Source organism: Pan troglodytes, chromosome 4 (genome assembly GCF_028858775.2).
Source record: "Pan troglodytes isolate AG18354 chromosome 4, NHGRI_mPanTro3-v2.0_pri, whole genome shotgun sequence".
Classification (NCBI taxonomy): Eukaryota; Metazoa; Chordata; class Mammalia; order Primates; family Hominidae; genus Pan; species Pan troglodytes.
The window spans coordinates 99,626,374-99,641,470 of record NC_072402.2 but is presented as its reverse complement, the minus strand read 5'-3'; the positions used below and the strand labels follow the sequence as shown (position 1 = coordinate 99,641,470).

The 15,097-nt window shown below is 36.9% G+C and overlaps 1 protein-coding gene across 2 annotated transcripts in view; it reads left to right on the top strand.

Annotated features, from left to right (window-relative positions):
• The window catches only part of LOC129144001 (putative inactive deoxyuridine 5'-triphosphate nucleotidohydrolase-like protein FLJ16323), a 401,038-nt gene that overhangs the window by 244,822 nt on the left and 141,119 nt on the right, over nt 1–15,097 (top strand). The window contains exon 3 of one of the 2 annotated variants that reach the window (XM_054684463.2): nt 12,127–12,203. The exons of the other annotated variant lie outside the window; for it this stretch is intronic. Within the exon in view, the coding sequence (XP_054540438.2) occupies nt 12,127–12,203 (77 nt within the window). The remainder of the gene's footprint in view (nt 1–12,126; nt 12,204–15,097) is intronic. 2 annotated transcript variants of the gene reach the window in all.

The window sequence follows — 15,097 nt, the reverse complement described above, 5'->3', positions numbered from 1 at the left end:
ATTTTAGCTTCTTTCAGACTTGATGATCTTTGTGACAGACTGCTGTAGTGGAAATATCACTAAACTATTCCCTTGAGCTGAATTTATAGATAAAGTACATCTACTTTTTCCTGGAGAATTGGTAGAGAATGTATTATTTCACCTTCCCTTACTCTTGATAGCTATTTTAAAGAAAGATTGCCCCATTTTCATGTTCAAGAGTCTAAAGAGATTTCATGGTCAGAGAATCATAATTTTCTCAATAAAATGTAGCATCTCAAAATCTTTTGGCCTTATGCCAACATGTACATCATTCAGATACACCTTATTAAAATTTTTTTAACATATCTTTATGAGCTAGTAAAAGAAAAAAGAATTCCGCTCACGAATAAAAGAGAAAAGCTTAGCACATTTTATAGTTTCTGTAAGACTACTCCTGCCTATCTAATTTACCTAAGAACTTTATAAAGAGTAACTGGAATTGTCATTTGATTTATATCAATGAAAATGGAGGGAATTGAAGCAATTTTCAAACAGTGGCATCTGATGATAGAGCTGTAACTACAAATGGTTTCCATGTCCCTTAGTCATTCAGTCCAGCCATTCAGGCTACTGAATTATATAGTGAATATAAAGAGGAGGCTCTATGGAGGTAGAGCGCAGTGTGGGGGATGGGTGGCCTGCTTCACCCATTGAAAATAAATGAAATATTTTGACTAAAAATTTTTTAATAACTATATTTCCCTAAGAGTTTTGAATTAGGTAAACATGGCTTTTGAAAAATATAATTTCTTTAGGGTGGTGCATCATGATTTGGAGCAGAAACTACCAAATGGCCTCTTACTTAGTTGCATGGCCCAGAAATAATATTTTCCCTCAAAAACCAATAAATCAGTAATAAGATAAACCAGAGCAGTCTCAGGCAGAGAAGACATACTCACATACTTGACATTCAGCTGGCACATATTAGAATGCCTTCTCAGTGTTTATAACCTTTTCTGATCAGCCTGGTGTCTATTCTGATGGGTCAATACTTTTGCTGTATCAACTAATGAATATTTTGAATGCCATCCACAGTAAAATGTAAGTGACTTAAATAAATAACAGAGTCAAGTGAATTTGGAGAAAGATAAAGAAAAGCAAACAAAATGTTAAGTCCAGTAAACTTAGATGAATTAGCGGCATTCAGCAGAATATGTGGTGCAGCTTTGAACTTAAAACTTTCAAACATAGGAAAATATCATCAGGTTAGAAGTAATGGAATAATAAACTAACAGATGCTTTGGTATTAAAATACTTCATATTCCTTTAGCCTGGTGGTTCTTATATTTTCTGCATTTAAGAATAATTCAGGAAATTTAAAAAATGTATATCCACACTCAAGTCCCACTGAAGACCGCTTGAACAACAATTTCTGGGAGTGGGGCACAATGATGTGTAATTTTAAAGGTCCCTCATCAATTCTAATAATGACTAGTTTTTTGAAACAAGTCTAACTCCTGATTTATTTATGTATTTATGTACCTTTTATTGAGACAGAGTCTTGCTCTGTCTCCCAGGCTGGAGTGCAGAGGCGTATCTTGGCTCACTGCAACCTACACCTCCCAGGTTCAAGCGATTCTCCTGCCTCAGCCTCCTGAGTAGCTGGGATTACAGGTGTGCACCACCACACTCAGCTGATTTTTGTATTTTTAGTAGAGACGTGGTTTCGCCATGTTAGACAAGCTAGTCTCAAACTTGTGACCTCAAGTGATCCACCTGCCTCAGCCTCCCAAAATGCTGGGATTACAGGAGTAACCACTGCGCCTGGCTAACTCCTGATTTAAAATGCTCTCTAAAATAGAAGGACTGTCATTAGCTACTGTTATGAGTAGAATTGCATCCCCACAAAATTCTTATTAAGTTCTAAACCCAAGGTACCTCAGAATTTGACCTAATTTGGAAGTAGAATCATTGCAGATCTAATTAGTTAAGATGCAGTCATACTGAAGTAGGGTGTGCCCCTAATATGATTGATGTCCTTCCAAAAAGAAAAAAAAAAAGGCAACTTAGACACAGAGACACAGACATGCATATAGGGAAAATGTCATATTAAGATGTAAACAAAGATTTGGGTGGTGCATCAGAAGCCAAGGAACTTCAAAAATTGCCAGCAAACCAAAAAGAGGTAATAGAGAGGCATGGGACAAATTTCCCTCTGACATACATCAGAAGGAGTCAACCGTGCTGGCACCTTGATCTGAACCTTGTATTCTCCAGAACCATGAGACAATAAATTTCTGTTGTTTAAGCCGCTCAATCTGTGGTACTTGGTTATGTCAGCCCTAGAAACTAACACAGCCAGGAATGAAATTTCTCCATTATTTTTAACTCTAAGTCTTGTTTTTCTTTTCCCAATGCACAGTGGACGTGTTGGTTCTATGGATTATTGAGATATTCTCCAGCTCTTTCACTATATAATTCAGATGACCCTCTGATTTCTGTTTTTCCATAGGTAGATGAAATTGCTTGTCATTTTGTTAGCTTTCCCTCCAGTTGGGCAACAAATTATTTAGATTCTTCACTAGAATATCATTTGTTTATGCTTAGGCAGCCCAAGAAAACCATGGTTATCAGGATTGATGTTCTTTACACAGGTCTCCTTCTGTTTAATTAACTTTGGCAGAAGAATAAATTTCTAAACACATTGAATATTTAGTTAGGTGTTATATATGCCTTAGGCTTTCTATGAAGACTCATTCAAGACAGTTCCAGCTGATGTCCAGGTGTATTTCATGACGGCAACATTTTCTTTTGTGCACTAACAACCGTAAACAATAAAACAGTAAAAGATATTTTCCTTATCCCAACTTTTCTTGTCACTTGGCTTCATATGCTATGGGAAGGAACTTCCTCCCGTAGCGTATAGGAAGAACTGATATATATTGTGCCAAGATGATTGTTTTATTGTCTGGGAAATAATTCTCATGGTGGCACTTTTGGGAAATTGGCCCTTTCATCAAGAGCAAGTACACAATTACTTTGTCAGTGCAGGAAATAATACAAGAAAGAGAATTCTAGATACACCCTTTCTACTACAGATTTTTTAAATTAATGCAAACATCAGAAGCCAAGGCACAGCTAAGAACATGACAATAAAGAACTAGAATAATGGCAGTCACCATCAATAGCAACATGGAGTAAATGGAATATGCAAGATCTTTGTGGGAGGCAAATTTTAATAGAATATTTCACAAGATAATAAGGAGGGAAAGAGAAATATTGCTTATAAGCTCACACGGACATAATAGTGTAATAAAACCTGGAGTAAACAAGTATGGTAAAATGAAAAGTCTGAAAGAAAAGAAGAGAATCCATAAGATGCTTCTGAAAATGTCACCAGGGTTTCATTAGGAATAGGTTTGAAATAGGAATGAAAATAGGTCACTGCTGAGAAATTTGTGACATCCCTGAATAAAAAAAAAAAAGAGAGAAAAATAAAGATAGTTGAGAATACAAAATAAAATGAAATGCTGATTTAGTTATTCATCACTAGGTAAAATTTGGTTTAAATTATGATGTCATATATATTCTCAAGTAAACATCAATTAATAAGCCAAATTTTGGTAACCTGAAAATATATCAGTAACATTGCAAATGTTCAAATCCACACAGCATATGTGGAATCCTTAGAGCACTGTACTTTAGGTGTTATTAATTGTCCTGTGGAAGAGAAAGAGAAGGATTTCTTAAATGGCATTTGAAATTTTATCATTTTCACCTGCTTTCCATGCTCTTCACTAAAATTTCTTTCTTACTAAAATGCAGACGGTTTCTTTTTAACTTTTATTTTAAGTTCGGTGGTACGTGTTCAGCTTTGTTATATAAGTAAAGTTGTATCATAGGAGTTTATTGTGCAGATTGTTTCGTCATTCAGGTATTGAGCCTAGTATCTATTCATTATTTTTCCTGATTCTCCCCCTCCTCCTACCCTCCACCTTTTGATAGTCCCCAGTGTACTCTATATGTCCATGTGTTGTCATCATTTAACTCTCACTTTTAAGTGAGACCACGTGGTATTTGAATTTCTGTTCCCATGTTAGTTTCCTAAAAATAATGGCCTCCAGCTTCATCCATGTTCTTGCAAAGAACATAATCATCTTCTTTTTTATCACTGCATAGCATTCTATGGTGTATATGTACCACATTTTCTTTATCTAGTTTACCATTGATGGGCATTTAGGTTGATTCCATGTCTTTGATATAGTGAATAGTGCTGCAGTGTGCATATGTGTGCATGTGTCTTCATAATAGAAAAATTTATATTCCTTTGGGTTTATGCACAGTAATGAGATTAGAGTCAAATTGTATTTCTGTTTTTAGATCTTTGAGGAATTGCTACACTGTTTTCCACAATGGTTAAACTAATTTACACTCCCACCAAAAGTCTATAAACATTCCCTTTTCTCCACAATCTCGCCAGCACCTATTATTTTTTGACTTTTTAATAATAGCCATTCTGACTAGTGTGAGATGGTATCTCATCGTGGTTTTGATTTGCATTTCTCTAATGATCAGTACGTTGAGCTTTTTTCATATGATTCTTGGCCTCATGTATGTCTTTTGAAAAGTATATGTTCATGTCTTTTGCCCACTTTTTATGAAGTGATTTTTTTTTTTCTGGTAAATTTGCTTAAGTTCCTTCTAGATGCTGGGTATTAGACCTTTGTCAGATGCATAGTTTGCAAAATTTTTCTCCCATTCTGTAGGTTGTCTGTTCACTCTGTTGATAGTTTCTTTTACTATGCAGAAGCTCTTTAGTTTACTTAGATACCACTCGTAAATTTTTGCTTTTGTTGCAATTGCTTTGGAATCTTTGTCATAAAATCTTTGCCTGTTCCTGTGTCCAGAAAGGTATTGCCAAGTTGTCTTCCAGGGTTTTTTTAGTTTTAGAATTTACATTTAAGTCTTTCATCCATCTTGAATTAATTTTTGTATATGATGTAAGGAAGGAGTCCAGTTTCAATCTTCTGAATATGGCTAGCCAGTTATCACAACACCATTTGTTGAATTGTTGAATAGGAAGTCCTTTCCCAATTGCTTGTTTTTGTCAGTTTTGTTGAAAATCATTTAGTTGTAGGTGTGCAGCCTTATTTCTGGGTTCTCTATTTTATTCCATTGGTCTATGTGTTGTTTTTATAAAAGTACCATGCTGTTTTGCTTACTGTAGGCCAGTAATATAGTTTGAAGTCAGGTAGTGTGATACCTCCAGGTTTGTTCTTTTTGCATAGGATTGCCTCAGCTATTTGGACTCTTTTTTGGTTCCATATAAATTCCAAAATATCTTTTTCTAGTTCTGTAAAAAATGCCATAGATAGTTTAATAAAAATAGCATTAAATCTATAAATTGCCTTGGGCAGGCCATTTTAACTGTATTGATTCTTCCCATTCACGATAATGGGATGTTTTTCAATGTTTGTGTTATCTCTGATTTCTTTGAACAGTGTTTTGTAGTTCTCCTTGTAGAAATCTTTTCCCTCCCTGGTTAGCTGTATTCCTAGGTATTTTATTCTTTTTTGTGGCAATTGTGAATGGGATTGCATATCTGATTTGGCTCTTGGCTTGACTGTTGTTGGTGTATAAGAATGTTATTAATTTTTGTATGTTGATTCTGTATCCTGAAACTTCGTTAAAGTTGTTTATCAGCTTAAGGATGAGGCTATAGGGTTTTCTAGATATAGATTCATGTCATCTGCAAACAGGGATAATTTGACGTTGTCTGTTCTTATGTGGAAGGCTTTTATTCCTTTCTCTTGCCTGATTGCTCTGGCTAGGATTTCCAATACTGTGTTGAATAGGAGTAGTGAGAGAGGGCATCCTTGACTTGTGCTACTTTTTAAGGGGAATACTTTCAGCTTTTACCCATTCAGTATGATGTTAGTTGCAGTTTTTTATAGACGGGTCTTAGTATTTTGAAGTATGTTCCTTGAATACCTAGTTTATAGGGAGTTTTTATTATGAATGGGTGTTGGTGTTGTTGTTGTTGTTTTTTGAGGCAGAGTCTCACTCTGTCACCGAGGCTGGAGTGCAGCGGCACGATCTTAGCTCACTGCAAGCTCTGCCTCCCGGGTTCATGCCATTCTCCTGCCTCAACCTCCCGAGTAGCTGGGACTACAGGCACCCGCCACCACGCCCGGCTTTTTTTTTTTTTTTTTTGAATTTTTTTAGTAGAGACGGGGTTTCACCATGTTAGCCAGGATGGTCTCGATCTCCTGACCTCATGATCCACCTGCCTCGGCCTCCCAAAGTGCTGGGATTACAGGCATGAGCCACCATGCCCGGCTGAATGGGTGTTGAATTTTATCAAAAGCTTTTTTCTCTATTTATTGAGATAATTAATGTAGTTTTTGTCTGCAGTTCTGTTTATGTGATGAATCACATTTATTGATTTGTGTATGTTGAATCAACCTTGCATCACAGAGATAAAGTCTACTTGATTTTGGCAGGTTAGCTTTTTGATGTGCTGCTGGATTTGATTGGCTAGTATTTTGTTGAGGGTTTTTACCTTCATGTTCATCAGGGTATTAGCATGATTTTTTCATTTTTGGTTGTGTTTCTGCCAGGTTTTGGTTTGATAATGCTGGCCTCATAGAATACATTAGAGAGGAGTTCTTCCTACTTAACTTTTTGGAGTAGTTTTAGTAGAAATATTGCCAGCTGTTCTTTGTACATCTGGTAGAATTCGTCTGTAAATCCATGTAGTCTTGGTCTTTTTCTGGTTGGTAGACTTTTTATTACTGCTTCAATTTTGGAAGTCATTATTGGTCTGTTTAGGGATTCAATTTCTTCCTGGTTTAACCTTGGGAGATTGTAGTTTTCCAGGAATTTATCCAATTCCAAGTTCTAGCTTGTGTGCATAGAGGTGTTCATAGCTGTCATCTCTGAGAGTTTTTTTTTCCCCCTATGGGATCGGTGGTAATGTCACTATTATCAATTCTGATTGTGTTTATTTATATCTTATCTTTCTTTCATTATTAGTCTAGCTAGTGGTCTATGTCATTTATTGTTTCAAAAAACTAACTCTTGCATTCATTAGCCTTTTGTATGTTTTTTCATGCTTCAATTTTATTCTGTTCAGCTCTGATTTGTGTTATTTTTTGTCTTCTGCTAGCTTTGGGGTTGGTCTGTTCTTGGTTCTCTAGTTCTCTTTGTTGTGATGTTAGGTTGTTAAACAGATCTTTCTAACCGTTTGATGTGGGCATTTCGTGCTGTAAATTTCCCTCTTAAGTCTGCCATAGCTGTGTCTCAGATATTCTAGTATGTTATATGTTCTCATTATTTTCAAAGAACTTCTAGATTTCTGCCTTAATTTCAAAAGTCGGACAGGAGTACGTTATTTAATTTCTACATATTTGTATGGTTTTGATGATTTTCTTAGTCTTGATTTCTAGTTTTATTGTGCTGAGGTCCAAGAGAGTGGTTGTTATGATTTCTAGTCTTTTGTATTTGCTGAAGATTGTTTTATTTTCTGTTGTGTGATTGATTTTAGAGTGTGTGTCATGTGACAATGAGAAGAGTGTATATTCTGTTGTGTTTGGGTGGACAGTTCTGTAGATAGGATGTAAATGGACTCTGTCAGGTCCATTTGATCCAGTGCTGAGTTCAGGTCCTGAATATCTTTGTAAATTTTCTTCCTCAGTGATCTGTCTAATACTATCAGTGGGGTGTTGAAGTCTCCCACTATTATTGCATGGGAGTCTAAGTCTCTTTGAAGGTTTCTAAGAACTTGCTTTGTGAATCTGGGTGCTCCTGTGTTGGGTTTTGGGTCTTTATCCAGCTTGCCAGTCTGCATCACTTTATTGGGTCATTTAACTCATTTATGTTTAAAGCTAGTATTGATATATATGGATTTGATACTGTCATCATGATGTTAGCTAATTATTATGCACACTTGTTTGTGTGGTTGCTTTATAGTGTCACTGACCTGTGTATTTAAGTGAATTTTTATAGTGGCTGGTAATGATCTTTCCTTTCCATATTTAGTGTTTCTTTCAGGAGCTCTGGTAAGGCACATCTGGTGGTAATGAATTGCCTTATGTGTCTGAAAAGGATCTTATTTCTCCTTTGCTTCTGAATCTTAGTTTGACCAGATATAAAATTCTGTGTTAGAATTTCTTTTCTTTAAGAATGTTGAATATTGTCTCTCAGCCTCTTCTGGCTTATAGAGTTTCTGTTGAGAGGCCCACTTAGACTGATGGGCTTCTCTTTGTAGGTGGCCTGACCTTTCTCTATAGCTGCCTTTAACATTTTTTTTTTCATTTTGACCTTGGACAATCTGATGACTATGTGTCTTGGGGAAGATCTTGTTAAGTATCTTACTGGGGTTCTTTGCATTTCCTGAGTTTGAATATTTTCCTCACTAGCTAGATTGGGGAAGTTCTCATGGTGATACCCTCAAATGTCTTTTTTTTTCAAGTTGCTTACACTCTCCCTATCTTTTTCACGGACACCAGAGATTCATAGATTTGATCTGTTTACATAATCCAATATTTCTCAGAGATTTTGTTTATTATTTTTCATTTTTTTCTGTATTCTTGACTGGCTTTTTTTTGTTGTTGCTGCTGTTTGTTTTCAGACAGCCAGACTTCAAGCTCTGAGATTCTTTCCTCAGCTTGGTCTATCCTGCTGTTGATACTTGTGATTGCATTATGAAATGCTTGTAGTGTGTTTTTCAGTTCTATCAGATCAATTATGTTCTTTTCTACAGTGGCTATTTTGTCTGGCAGTTCCTGGATCATTTTATTGTGATCTTAGCTACCTTAGATTGAGCTTCAACATACTGCTGCATCTCAATAATCTTTATTCCTATCCATATTCTGAATTCTATTTCTGTTATTTCAGCCTTCTCAGTCTGGTCAAGAACCCTTGCTGGAGAGGTGATATGATTGTTTGGAGGAAAGAAGGCACTCTGGCTTTTTGAGTTGTTTGAGTTCTTGTGTTTCTTCTCATCTTTATGGGCTGATGATTCTTCAGTCTTTGAAGTTGCTGAACTTTGGATTTTTTTTCTTTTATCCTATTTGATAACCTTGAGGGTTTAGCTGTGCTATAAGGTGAATTCATCCAATAAACTACCTTTTTAGAAGATTTTAGGTGGCCAGCACCTCAGCTCTCAACTCCTGGATTACATGCTCTAACTCTGGGGACCTTATATTGGGGCCTGACTTTGTTATCTAGCTCCTAGAGGTTAGGAATCCACTGCACTGGTTGTGGGGGAGGGGGGTGATGAGGTGCTCCTGGACCGTTTGTCATTGAACTCCAATGGGTCCACCCAAAGCATTTTGTAGTGAGGTGGCAGTTGAATCCTTACTTTTTCACAAGTATGAGCAGCAGCAGCCGCAGCAGCAGCAGTGCAGCAGGGTGCATACTCTTTGGCTGCTGCAGGATGCTAGTGGGTGCCGGGGTGCCTGCTTCCATGTGGGGGTTCACTCCAGTGGTGGAGGCAGCACGGCTGTGGGGTTGGGGGCCCTTGCTTAAAACTGTGAGTGAGATTTGCTGGTAGTAGTGTTAGCATGGGGGCAGGGAGCTGACGGCACAAGTCTGTGTGTGCTCTTTGTGCACCACAGGCAGGAGTGGTTGCTCAGGGCAGGGGAAGGTCCACTGTTCTCTGTGCCTAGTTTCACTCCCACGGTAGTGTTGGTGCAAGAGCGGGTTGCTGGCAGGGATGGGGCTAGCTGGCTCTGTGGATCTGACAGCAACGGTGGTCTAGTGGGGAGATATGGGCAAACTGCATTCCTGCCACAGCTGTGGCAGGGCAGGGCGTATCCACACGCTCGTGCTGGTAGGGCAAGGAAGGCAAAACCCGCCTCCTCAAGCCGACGTGCTGGCAAAACAATATGAGGGGTTTGCTGTGGGCCTGGGGTAAGCTGCAGTGCGGGGAGGCAGCAGGTATGCTGGTGTATAACCATGGGGGCTGCCCTGCTAGAGTTCTCTTCAGGTTAGGCACATCCACTGGTGCAGGAGCTATGATGCGTGCCCCCAAGGCACCTGAGATGCCCTGCAAGCTGGTGTGGCCAGGCTGGCACCCTACAGAGGCCACAGACCAACAGTTGCTCAGGTTGAACTGGCCCCATCTGATAGGGAAGACCACTCTGCAGAGTTCAGGACCGACAGTTTTCTTATGGCTGAAGTCTCCTACCGGAGCAAGTTGAGCCTAGGGGAATGGCCTTCCCTGGCTGTGCTCTGCTACAGATACACTGGCACCAGACCCTCTGAACTTCACATCAGCTGGCTTGAGGCCCCTACCACTTCTGTAAACAGCTCTCCCTGCCAACTCAAGTGTTTGCGGTGGTCAAGGGGGTCTCCTCCTGTTGGCATTCTGGAGGCCCATGGCGAGAGTGGGTTACTCCTTGTCAGTTCAAATTCACCTGGTCCCCCAGAGTCATTGGGAGCCCACATTGAGTCTCATTGCACAGTATCTCTCTGCAGGGTTCCCAGCTTCTTCTCCTTTCAGCCCGGCTTCTGCGTCTTCCCTTCCTCCACTCTCCGTGCCTCCCCTCTGAAGATCTGGTAGGAGTGCACCAGTCGTCTTAGTTCCTCAGTGGCAACAGTTTCACCTGGCTGGGTCTAGTCGGCCATCTTGCCCTCTCCCCGACCACTCTCATTTTATTGTTTTCATTTACTTGTAGCTTTATATGCTATTACACAGTTATATAGAAATCTCTTTAAAGGATATGTAAATGATTCATATAGCTCACCAAATATTCCTGCTTTTGCCCACATCCGGGTATAATACAGGCTTTCAACTACCAGCCCCTTTCAATCTACGAGTTGCCATTTGATTTGCTTTGGATAATAAAGCATGAATGATTACAACCACATTTACATAGAATTCGGAGTGCTAAGATGCAAAATTCACCACATCTTACTTCTTTGCCTTGGTAATCATGGATGAATGTGCCAAGATGATGGTGAAAACTACATCAGCCCGGGTTACTAAGTGACTACAACCGAGAACACCCCACATGCCTCCCCACATCATCATCTGTGAGGGACAGGTGGCATGAGCAAAAATATAAATATTTGTTAGTGTAAGCCACTGAAATTACAGGATTGTCTGTTACTTTGGTATACCATATATTAATTGATAAGAATGGTATCAAATCTTCTACTTTGTTATTTAAAAATGCATCAAAATATAACATACACTTAAAGATTTGAGTAGTTATTTCTTTAAAAAAGCAATTAACAGAGAATCCACTTTGAACGTGTCACTAAAGAAAAAGCAAAATCAAGCAAACAAATCAAAAGAAAACCTTAACTATCTATGAAATTTTTTCCTAGAAAAAGTGTTATATATTTTTAGAATCAAAATTAGCAGATTTTAAAGTATTCTGAGCTATTAAAAATTAAAGAAATTAAATTTATTTGTTCCAAAAATTTATAATTTTGGTCTCTCTGTCTCTTATTAAAATAACGGCAATTCATTTTCTGGAATAAAATAGTATTGTTTTTAATTCTATGTGTCTAGATTCACAGAGTCATGAAATTTTAATAACCTTATGGAATCCTGATAGAAACATTCTAATCTGTCATACTATCTGTTTTTGTATGTCTTCCCACTATTCCAAAAGGGATTTATAGTAAGTAATATATGTAGTGGGTATAAAGCTAATCTGACTATCAGACAAGATCAGCACAATGTTACATTTGATTAGTAATCTTGTTAATCATCCAAAGTCATTGGAAATTATTCCAGATGTTTTCTGAATTATACCAAGAAGTGGCAAAGAAAAATTACACTTATGAAATAACGTAACTAGTTTAATGCTATTTTCTTGCTGAGCTACCACTACCTCATGTGAAATTAGTTACTTCTCAAATTTGCAAATCACTTCTCAATACCATCTCTTCAAACTGAGCCTTCTGTATTTCTCCTTCTCTCTAACTGCCTGATATGATTTGGCTGTGTCCCCACCCAAATCTCATCTTGAATTGTAATCCCCATAATCCCTACGTGTCATAGGAGGCACCTGTTGGGAGGTAATTGAACCATGGGGGCGGTTTCCTCCATGTTGTTCTCCTGATAGTGAGTGAGTTCTCACAAGATCTCGTGGTTTAAAAGTGTTTTTACAGTCGCCTCACTCTTCTCTGTCTCTCTCCCCTTGCTAGGTAAAATGCGCCATGCTTCCCTTTCGCCTTCCGCCCTGATTGTAAATTTCCTGAGGCTTCCCCAGCCATGCGGAACTGTGAGTCAATTAAAACTCTTTTCTTTATAAATTACCCAGTCTCGGGTATTTATTCAGCAGCATGAGAACTGACTAATATACTGCCCTTATCAGAACTATTATTTCGTTAAGTTATTAAATGTTCAATTTGGAGCTTCCTTTAATATTTTTCTACCTCTTACATCAATACAAGTCATTGGCCAAGTGGTGGTCAAACATAAGAAATGCATTAATACAGTAAGAAAAGTTTTAATGTCCATTAACGTATAAAAGCAAATGTCAATTTAAAACAATATAGACATATCCAGAAAATATAACATTAGCTTAGACTATAAGTTGAAATATTTTTAACTTTTATTTCTAGATTTTAACTTGTATTACATTATGTACAGAATGGTCTGTTTATTTATTTTAATTTGCTTCCCTCATATTTCATTGTGTTTATTTAACACCTTTCTACCACCAGTGTGGATCTTGAGTAAATGGGGAAATTTATTAAGCTTCCACACTGTCCTTCTATTAGTAAGCAAATAAGGCTTATATTATCACCATTATTAGGGTCTTTTTTCCCTCTAGGTCTTATTATTTTAGTTGCTTCCTATGATGCTCAGTTTATACATTAAAGAGATAGCAGAGGATCTTTAAAACTGTATTTAATTTCTAAGAAGTAAGTTTTTGAAGGTAATAGCAAAATATTAACAGACGGTTGCATCCCTTAAATCCATGTGAGAGCACTCTTGAGAAATCTAGCATGAACAGTGTAAGTTCAACCTTTTAAGATTCCTATCTAGTGAGCAATTGTCATCTATATTTTCTTCTCTTAGGTATTTGGAGATAAAAATCACATAGTAGCATTTCATATTTCACAAACTAAATGACAGTACAGGAGTAGTTTCCCATAATAAAGGTGCTTTGGGGAGTTGAGAACTATTATATGACTCATCAGCTTCAAATAATTTTGCCACTGGAGATGAAGGGTAATATCTCCTGTTGAAAGCACAAGTTGAAATAAGTATTTTTATGAGAAAATTTTTAGAAACTCTCTGCATAACGTATAGTCCAAAATTGTGACAGGTTTATACTATGCAGTTCTGCTTAATGGCTTGTGAGAAACCAAATCAACAAGAAATAGCTAAAGAAAAAAAGGGATGTGCAGAGTGCATGGTAGAGAAATTTAGTGACTGAAGCCAGTAGGCTAGCTCATAGGTACATAAAAAGCTACTTTGATGACCCCTAGAATCAAATGAAATAGAATAAATTATACCTTAAATGGAAATCTTATTCCCCTGATGTGCTAATTATCACTAGAGTTGGATAATCACTTTATGGGTATTAATCCTTTCTGGACAGTAGAATGTTATGTACTAAGACTGGTTTAAATAATAGCCTAAAAACTAGAATACTTTATTATTAGGGGAAAAGTTAATTTATCATTCTTCAAATTTAATCTCAAAAGTGACAAAAGATATTTCAAAATGGCATTTCTTTTTGAACACTTGATGTTCTGCAAACAATATTACTCAGTAAATATGATTACAATTGTCTAATTTATTTTTGTATTTATAAGCCTGTGATTGGTCCATTGCAAGAAGGCACTGGTGGAAATATCCCCCACTCAGATTTTTCTCTCAGTCGTACAGTGTCCTAATGTGGGCAGATAATAATTTATGAAGTGAAATGATGCAAAATGTTAAAGAATGAGTTTAGAAATAATAATATATACCTTTGAGTAGGAAAAAATGAGATCATTCTGTTGGCACTTCTGAGAAAGACTAGAGGAAACCTTAGTAGAATAGTCTTCATAAAGTGATAGACATGTAGCTTCATTTTTAAATTATTTTTTATTATATTTTTCTTTATTTCATATGGACTTGGGAAATTTTATCTTTGTCTTTTTCTCACACCCTTTCTTCCACTCTTAATAAAATACAAACAGCCAAACAGAAACAATTATATTCCATAATTTACAAAGAGTCTGAAGTACAAAGGAGTACCTGGCTTATTGCAGTCCAGCAATCTGCAGAATGCATTAAGTGTTACTATTCCCATATCCAGGTACTACTTAGTGGACCAATGATTTGTGGTTTTGTAGTTTGCTTTTATGAGAATTGAATTGCAAATGCAAATGCCATGAAATGGTTTGAATTGTAACATTGATGAAAATGTGTTTGCTAAGTGATTTCCTAAATTACTTTATGGAGCATAAAATATCTGCATTTAGTTTGATTCTGTTTGGCTGAAAAATAAACATTTCTAAACAATACCCTTCATGCTTGATAATGATAATATACTGAAAACTTCAAATTGCATAAGACAATCTAAATGTTTTCTCTTAAAAAGCAGATGATATTGTTAGTTTGTGACATACTAGACTGTACTGCTTAAATGGCATATTCTTCCTAAAGATATGTAAATGTCATGGTTGTGTATTCTCACTTATAAAGCAAACAATAAAGGACTATCTGATAAATACTGGGATATAAGAAGACAACTTTTGGATCTACTTTTCAAAATTGACAATTGTAATAATAAAATGCCCTCTTATAAAATGATGAAAGAAACAATAGGGAGACAATGTTTCTTGATTTCCTCAAATAGAGAAGGCAAAATTCAATAATTCTATATTGCTTAGTAATTTCATATTCCTTGTCTAGCAAACATTAAATTTAGAGTAATGCACGACAAGAGTCAATACATGATTTATCAAGGTGTTTTGGATACAACATAAATTTCTTTTTTTTAAATTTTTTTATTATTTATTTATTTATTTTATTATACTTTAAGTTCTGGGATACGTGTGCAGAATGTGCAGGCCTGTTACATAGGTATACACGTGCCATGGTGGTTTGCTGCACTCATCAACCCATCATCTACATTAGGTATTTCTCCTGATGCTATCCCTCCCCTAGCCCCCA